Source organism: Oxyura jamaicensis, chromosome 1, assembly GCF_011077185.1.
Source record: "Oxyura jamaicensis isolate SHBP4307 breed ruddy duck chromosome 1, BPBGC_Ojam_1.0, whole genome shotgun sequence".
Classification (NCBI taxonomy): Eukaryota; Metazoa; Chordata; class Aves; order Anseriformes; family Anatidae; genus Oxyura; species Oxyura jamaicensis.
Window position 1 is genome coordinate 110,527,128 of NC_048893.1, and position 8,460 is coordinate 110,535,587.

The window sequence follows — 8,460 nt, forward strand, 5'->3', positions numbered from 1 at the left end:
GAACTGTTGCAATGAACCATAACAATGAAAATCAGATAATGTCACCCACCAGTTAATAAATCGTTCTCGTACAATGTAATAGGTAACAAATAACGCTTAGTACGAATGAAAACAGTAGGGAGGAAGCTTAGACTAAGTCTGTTCCTATTCATTCTTTGTAGGCTTAAACCATATATTGCATATTGTGAAATAAAACATTCCTCAAAGCAATGGCATTTGTAACTCTTAATCTTTGAAAAGATGAAGTAATCTTTCTTGGCATGAGCTTTCTTCTCCATCCATCAAATAGCAAGCAAATTAAAGGAACATCCCAATAGCCTTGAGGAAGTCATGAGGCCTATCCTCTCACTCACCTTCACTGATTTTTGGTATCTTTTTCTCCTTTGAAGTTAGAAAATGGAAAAGAACTTCAGTCATTGTAATTTTTTCATATATATTTAAAATTCTCTTCGAGTTGCAGTTACACTTTTTTAGGAGTAGATGCTGATGAGTATTCCCAAGACACACAATGTAAATCATTGTATATTTCAAAAAGAACAAATATGGATTTTGTAAAACATCAACAGAAAGACAAAGGACACATAATTCAATGTGATTTCTTAACTAAGCTTAATAAAAAAGTTTGTTTCTATAGAACTGCTCTCACCAGGAGCCTGGCCATGTGAGAACCGTATCTTTGAACTATTTGGAGGAGTCAAAAGAAAACTCATTAAGGACATTTCTCTCCTTTTACCTGAGGCCATGTTTGTTTTAGGTAAGTATGCTTTGGGAGTTAAGATAAAGGAGGGGCTGAGAGGCCAAGACAAGCAGTCAGCCTGCCACAGAAACAGCAGGCTTTAGACCGTCAAAAACTATGGAGGGTGCAGCTGCAGATTTTTCGCTCCGGGCTACAGTGGATCACATCTGTCATTGCTCCAGAGACGCCCAGCAACACTTGCTCCATCCAGGAGAACAGCCACAGAGGTAAGACAGAGACAGGCAGATAACTTTTTTCCACCGGCTTTCCATTCCAAGCTCCACCAGAAATACTATGAGCTGAAAAACAGGACTCCCTTAAAACAGGAATCCAGTCCAAGGAGAGGTATTGCATCTGTCTATAGGCACCGCTGAGCATCCCCTTTAATTTAATACCACCAGCTGTATTGTAAGGGGAGCAATAAATGGATTCTGCCACTAAGAACAACAACATGGCCACTTTCAAGATGACTAAGAAGCCCAGACTGTAAGTATTCAAATCTAATGATTTTGACATTGAATAAAGAATGAAACACCATTTTCAACTTCAGAAATAATGGGCAAAATATGTTTCTGAAAACATTTTGCTTGGAACTGGTATTTTATTTGTTATTCCAATATTTTATCCTAGTCAGTCAAATATTTCAGGATTTACTTGTAAGTGGAAGCAAATGGAAATTCAGGCTGCGATAACTGATTTTTTTTTTTTTAAGTTTATTTACCTTTTACATATAAAATCACTTTTTCATTTCCCCAAATGCATGTAACAGCAGCAGAGAAGGAAATTACTACTGAAAATACCATTTAAAATTGTCATCACCAAAAAATAGGACACATAGCATCCATGACAGTATATGCTCTCTTAAGCTAATTAGATCTGATTGCCCATGTTAGTTTAATGCTGAAGCTGTCTAATCAATAAATAACCAGGCACACCATGACCATATGTAACCTTTAATTAGATATAGCATCAGAGAAGGAGAGTTACTTTTTTATTTTGTAGCAGTTCTGCATAAACAAAAAAGATTTCAGTATTAATTACATCATAATTTGGAGTGCAGTGCAGTCCTTTTGAGCTGTGAAATCTTAATAGGAAATGATACCTTAGTTAAAAATGTGCAAGTGATTGTCTAACTTGTTTAATCAGATCATAGACAGAGGACAGATTAATATTGCCATAGAAATCAGATTTACCAAATCAAAATATGTCCCTTCCAACTCAGATATTATATGACTCTATGACCAATATGTGGTGGAAAAAAAGTTAATACAAAAGATGCCAGCAGAATCTAACAAAAGCATTTGTATTGTAAGGATACTGTATGGATATTACGACAGAGAATTAACTGTGGGAGTGCTTTTCTATCTTAATCTTTCAGCAGCCCTGTTTTATGGAGGCCCTGGATGCTCACAGCCAGAGATGGTGAAATGACAGAGAATCAACAAATGGTGAGATTAAATTCTGGAGAAAATAATCCGTATAGAAAACAGGTGTAGAAATGGAAGCTATTTGAACAGAGGAAGTGAGGCCTAGTCTTCTATCCCTTTTTTTTTTTTTTGTCAATTTAAAAGCATTACAAAGCATTAAAAACGTTTTGTATTACAATGCTCTATACATTATAATGTTTAAGAGTATCTCTATTTTGTATTAGATATAAAATCACTGTCAGCTCTTAAAGAGCCACAGAGAGCACTGCTTACTAAGAAAACAACTTACTTCAACATCAATTTTTATTTGCTTAATTACAAGAATTAGAATATCCTCAGAGTGATTTTTCCATTCCTAGCCCATACATGATATTGTGTATATGGCAAAAAAGAGTTGGAGTGAAAATGACTTTAAGATGAAAAATATACCTTCAGGTGCACAGTTTTGTTGATTGATTTTGGGAGGGATGTTGCTATAGCTAAAACAGCTAAGAAATCAAAAGAAAAATCAATTTTAAAGCTCATACTGACAAATGCCTTTGAAAGGCCCAGTGGTTATTAGTTCTATTTACTTATTTAGAAAGATTTGTTGCATCAGAGGATAAAAGTAAAAGAGATTGAAGCACATTCAACACAGGGCTCAACACCGCAAACTTTAATAAATGTATTGAAGTGGTGCTCCAATGCTTAGTTTTAAGCACCTGCGTAAGTTTTTGCAGCATCAGATCCACATTTACATCTTCAACTTTTTACCAAAAGCTCAGCAGGTTAAGACAACAACTCTCCTTAGTGCAAGTCTTTAAAGACTCATAATTTCTTCTATATTCTAACATGTGAAGTATCTTTTTATCATGTACTTTTTGCCTCTTGAAGATGGAGGCTGTAGCTGTACAGATCTTTTAGAGTGCCATATTCCCGGCAAGCACCTTAGGGAAAGCTTGCAGAAGAATGTCCTTCCCAGAGGCACCTGCAAATTTGCTATGAATGAGGGCAATCCTACTCTCATGAGAAGGATTGCATACTTACAGTGACAATTTCAAGGAATTAAGGTTTCTGAAATTGTGATTTATTACTGAAATTCAATTTCTGTAGAAAATTGTATTCAAACAGCTTGAAAGTTTTAATCAAGTTCTAATCCACACTTGGGCTTCTTCCCATTTGTGCAAAAGAAACAAACCACGCATGGATTTTTGCTAATGTTAACAGCACTAGCATAACATTCATGCTGACAGCTTGGCATTGTTTCACACTAAGTTCAGCTGAAACAGTTCATTTAAAAAAAAATATATAATTTTTAAAAACATTTCTCCTTCCTGCCTGAAGCTGCTCAGATCCTTCTCATCCACTCCTTACGGTCCACTAATCCTCTTTTAGCACTGTAGATGCCTCTGTAACCTGGGACTGAATGAGATGAGGGCTCAGGGAGTGCTTTAGGAGAACCTTCATATGCACTTTTGACAAATGAGGAAAGATGCTTGGATGTTTTGTGTGGTGTATAGGTGGAAAGAGGTGCTGGCTGATGCATAGGGACATCCCACGGCTGCAGGAAACAAGAGGCATCTTCTTCAGCAAGATTACTAAGGTTTCTAGAAGGCCTTCAAAAATGGGTTGATCACAATGTTTTTGCAAGTTAGTTGCATGCCATATACTTCTATTTTCTACAAGATATACATACAAATGCCAGTGTTTTATGGATCAGTAGACATTCCAAGCACTGGAGAAAAGCAAGTAAGTGTCAATATCCTCCATCTGTGTAACTAAATAAAAGATTTAAGAATATACTTATAAAACTAACCTGAGAAACTAAAAGATGCCAAGCAAAGGACTAAAAAAACAGAAGTACAGATTAAAGAAATAAAAATAATTGTACTTCTATTGCCAAAATCATGTACAGTACAGTACACCCTATGTGTACTTATGCACATTTTCCTTATATCAAAATTAAACCTTTTCATACTAACTAAATGTAAATGTCATTTATGCCAGAAGAAAAGCCATGAAAATCAATTTAAAGTTATGCAACATAATACAAATTAGCACTAAACATGTTCTGCTGTATGCAAACAGCTGAATTAGATTTGCAGTTAATTGGGTTTATCAAATTGCTTTCCAGAAATGCTCTATTACAGTCTGAAAAGAAAAATGTACATATATAATGTGTTTAATCAACACACATTATTATATATATAGTTTTAAATATATATTAAATATATATGCTATATATTAAATATATATAATATATATATATATGCTATCCTCCCAACAGAAGATAGCAAGAAAAAAAAGGTCAGTAAAGGTTAAAAGTAAAGGTTAAAAGGCTATTTTAATTTTAATGTAAAAACCTAACAGCCTGAAGACAAAACATTCTGGCTACAAGACGAACAGGCAGGCATGGGAGAAAGGACCAACATTAAAAATACAGAGATAATTCTTTAAGACCCCTTGCTCAATCTGTAGCCCAAGGGCTTTTGGGAGCCCACCAAAATATTCATGTTTAAGCCTACTTCCTCAGAAAGATAGATGAATTGCTCTGACAGTCGCATAAGTCATCCTTGTTTGCAGTAGACAGTTTCTGGATTCTGTTCACTAGAAATTATAGTACAGCAAAGTGAAATCTTACTGTTTTGTTCAAAGTGAAGTTTATAGTAATAGGAAGAGAAAAGAAATCTTATTTGAAGATGTGAAAGAGAACATATGCCTACAAGACCAAGTGATAGGGCTCAGTGACTTTGGAAGTTGCTTTCAGGTACAGTCCTAATGGGATTTGGTAATGTTAACTTTTTCTGCCTTTTTTTTTTCTTTTACCATGACCTTAATTTTAAGGAGTTTATTATTTGCTAAATTTCATTTTGATATTTAAAATGGATTTTTGCTACCTAGTTTGGTGTATCAAAAAATGCTTGCTTTTTAAAGCACTGTTTGAATAGAAGTATCAGATGCCAGCTGTCTCTTGATCTGAATGTTTGGACACTTAATGCACTTGTGATCCTTGATTAAAATTAAGCTTGCTGATTTGAACATTTCAACTCCAACCTACTGGTTAGTTAAAGAGGTACTTTATAAACACCTAAACCCCCAAACATTTAAACTGTTTAAACCCCCCCTTTTTTTTTCTAATCACTGAACGTCTATCTGGTGAAGTTATTACCTCACCAGTCTCTACAGATATTCTACAAGATCTTAAGCAGAAGGTCCACTACTTCATAGCTTTATATTTCATAAAACATACAAGTTCAAATGCTTTGTTAAATGCACAGCTATGGGCGGCCTGTGGGCAAAAATAATCTCCAAAATCTGTTTAGTCAGCAGAAAAACTGCAGAGTACCAAACAAAGCAACATTACCGTAGAATTTTACAGTTACCTGTAGAAGAAAAAAATGATCTTTTCATTTTTAGCCTATTCTATATCATGTCTCTTTACAGTCAGAACTGGATGGTCGACTAATGAATTTTAGATCAAAAGGAGCCCTGGGGTTTCAACATCCAGTGAGGTGAGTTAAATCCTATCACTTCATTTAGGGAAAGTAACAGTCTCCAAGAAAACTCATATTTCTTCTACGGAGAAGTATCAGTTTGTCTCTGCAGTGTTTCTTTTTAGTCATGCAGTTTAACTACTCACCAAAGTCTGTAGATTTTTATCCCCTCACCAGGAAATTTGCCCATACTGAACAGAACCCAAAACAAGACTCTAATAATGAAATACAAAAGAAGCCATTTTTAAAAGAAATAACATTATCCTACCTTATCTAACTTATATTTGCATTGGAATATCCCTATTCTTTATGTGCACCATTTTAAAAAAGTTGTAGAAATTTAAATTGTATGACCTTTATCCCTTTGTCAAGTTAGTTGAAAACTGGCCAAAGTGGAACCGAGAGGAAAAGATGTGCATACATATGCACACAAAACCACACGCATATATATATAGACCACATAAATTTTGCTTTAGTGGGAAAAGAGGTGAAAACCTGAAATGTAAATTAATATAACATATTTAAGATGTTAACACAAAATAATACGAATTTTGAAAAAATCTCTCTCAGTGTCCACCTCCTCCTCCACCTGGAGAGACTAAAATCACTAAGATCAGCCTGTGTGCAAGAGTCAACCCACCCCAATCTTAATCTGGTGTTTTAATCTTAATTTCAAAATCCCAGAACATTCCTCTCACTTCCTGCAGTCACACAAGACACTTCCATTCTGTACTGAGCTGAAAAACAGAACAAAAAGTTTCAAATACGCATCATTGCCCTGGCAACATTTTATCAGGGAGGGACCTTAGGTAAATACAATGAATGATATGCCCAAAGCAACTGTGGTAATTTCAAGTTAACAGTACCTTTTAAGTTAGTAATTTATATTTTAAATGACAGGGAATCTCAGGATTTTTCTCCCTTCAAATATAGATAAAAATAGATTTTAGTAGTCAAGTTAGGTTAGCTGGGAAACTATCTCATGGTTTTTCTTTTTCTCTTCAAATGTTTTCTTATCAGACTATATTTGCCTAAGTCCAAATCCCAGAAGTTTCTTAATAACATCGGAGAAAAGGTTCTGGCTAGTTTTCCAGTACAAGCTACAATTCATTTCTACAATGATGACACTGACTCTGAGGAAGATGAAGAAGAAACGAGTTCAGCCTAATAATGAACAGTTGTCAGCCTTTACTAAAATGTAACCAAAAAACAAAGAAAGAAAGAAAACAAAAAAGGAACTGTCACAAATGCATGGACAAACATCTGACCGAACAAAGAAACACATCAAAGCTTATGAAGACTATTTATAGATATATAACCAAGAAGAATGAGTCAATGCAACTGGAAATTAAGAGGAAATCTTTTTGTGTTTTTAGAGACTTAAATAAAACCCTGAAACTTAAAAAAAAATAATGTTGTAATGTTTTAAGTTGAGTTGATTTAAGCAATACTTGAATTAAGAATGTGAAGAGCACTGTCTTTGGTTATTCATTATTCTTTTACATTGCAGTCCAGATAAAAGGAAAACAGGACTGATCATGAGGGAAAATAATATAATATACAGCCCCATAATAACCTGAAGGCTTTGAAACACAATGTTTATAAGAATTTAAGAAAGGAAAGACTTCAAATGCAAGACTATTGTTTATTAGCTCTGTGGGAGGACATTTGTTTTTTAACTCTTTTTAACCAGTTTAACCTAAGCAATTTCAACAGAGATTCCAATATAACTTCCTGCCAAGACAAGATTTAAATGTGATATTTATTAATATTAACATCACATTAATAAGATTAAGATCACATAAGATTAAATGTGATATTAAATGTGCCTTGTGATATCTTCTCTTATTCTTAATTTTCCCCCCTCTAATCAGAAAAGTGCCTTGTTGTCAGCCAGGAGAAAAAAACAAAGTCAGTTGTTTAAAAACTATGATTTAGGTTAATGGCATATTAAAATGTATTATATACTAACTTTGTTTTTGTCTTATTTGCTACAAATTCTCCCCCCCTCCCCCCAGGGGCTTACTGAGGTCTGTAAAAAAGCATCCTGGACAAGCACCAGCAGCTTCATTAAAAATATTCCCAGGCAGAAAAATGCTGGAGGTTTGGAAGTTCCAGGCAAGCGGCCACAGTATAAATGCAGATCAACTACTCAAAATGCGTGCCATAAGCCTGCTGTATTCTAGACACTGATGTTCACACTTGAAATAAATGCAATAAAGTGACAGGGGGAGAAAGGATAACAAAAATATAGTCTATGCAAACAACAACGAATCACAACTTTTTCGCCTGGGAGACATGACTGAATATGTAAATGTAGTCTTGAACATTTGAGAGGCTTGCAGATAGCGGGGAATGATTGAACATCAAATGAAAATAGTGAACAGTGGGTTTAAAACAAAGGGAGTGCTTCACCCAACTTGTGATTATGCTGCGATGTGGAAACTGTCTACCTACTTATAAAAAGTAAATGAAACAATTTCATAAGAAAAATATAAAGATCCTGCACGGAAGTTTCCTGATTCACATTGTGACAGGCTGGGAAATTATTCTGGGGAAACATTACTAGCTTCTTGCCCTAATATTTGCTCTTCCATGAGCATGTACTACTAGTCAGTGTCAGAGAGATCATGTTAGCTAAATGATCTACTACATAATTACTAGATTGATTACTACATCAGATGTAGTTTTAATTACGTGAGAAAGAGTTGTTGCAAATCCATACCTTTGAAACACAAAAAAATAGCTTCAGAGAAGTATGTTCTTTAGGAGTGTAGAACAAACCTTACTATTAGAAAAATGAAACTGCATAGTGGATATCAGT

The 8,460-nt window shown here is 34.7% G+C and overlaps 1 protein-coding gene and 1 long non-coding RNA gene across 2 annotated transcripts; one reads left to right on the forward strand and one right to left on the reverse strand.

The window, feature by feature from the left end:
* Positions 1-821: 821 nt before the first annotated feature.
* On the forward strand, positions 822-7,049 carry RIPPLY3 (ripply transcriptional repressor 3). Its single transcript, XM_035315759.1, has 4 exons — positions 822-963; positions 2,115-2,184; positions 5,587-5,654; positions 6,657-7,049. The coding sequence occupies exons 1-4, from the start codon at positions 854-856 to the stop codon at positions 6,802-6,804; spliced, it is 396 nt and encodes a 131-aa protein (XP_035171650.1). The 5' UTR covers positions 822-853; the 3' UTR covers positions 6,805-7,049.
* Positions 1,674-6,671, reverse strand: LOC118160777. Its single transcript, XR_004747668.1, has 3 exons — positions 6,277-6,671; positions 5,783-5,851; positions 1,674-4,293 (listed from the first exon to the last, which is right to left on the reverse strand). It is a non-coding gene; the product is annotated as an uncharacterized LOC118160777 (long non-coding RNA).
* Positions 7,050-8,460: the final 1,411 nt, after the last annotated feature.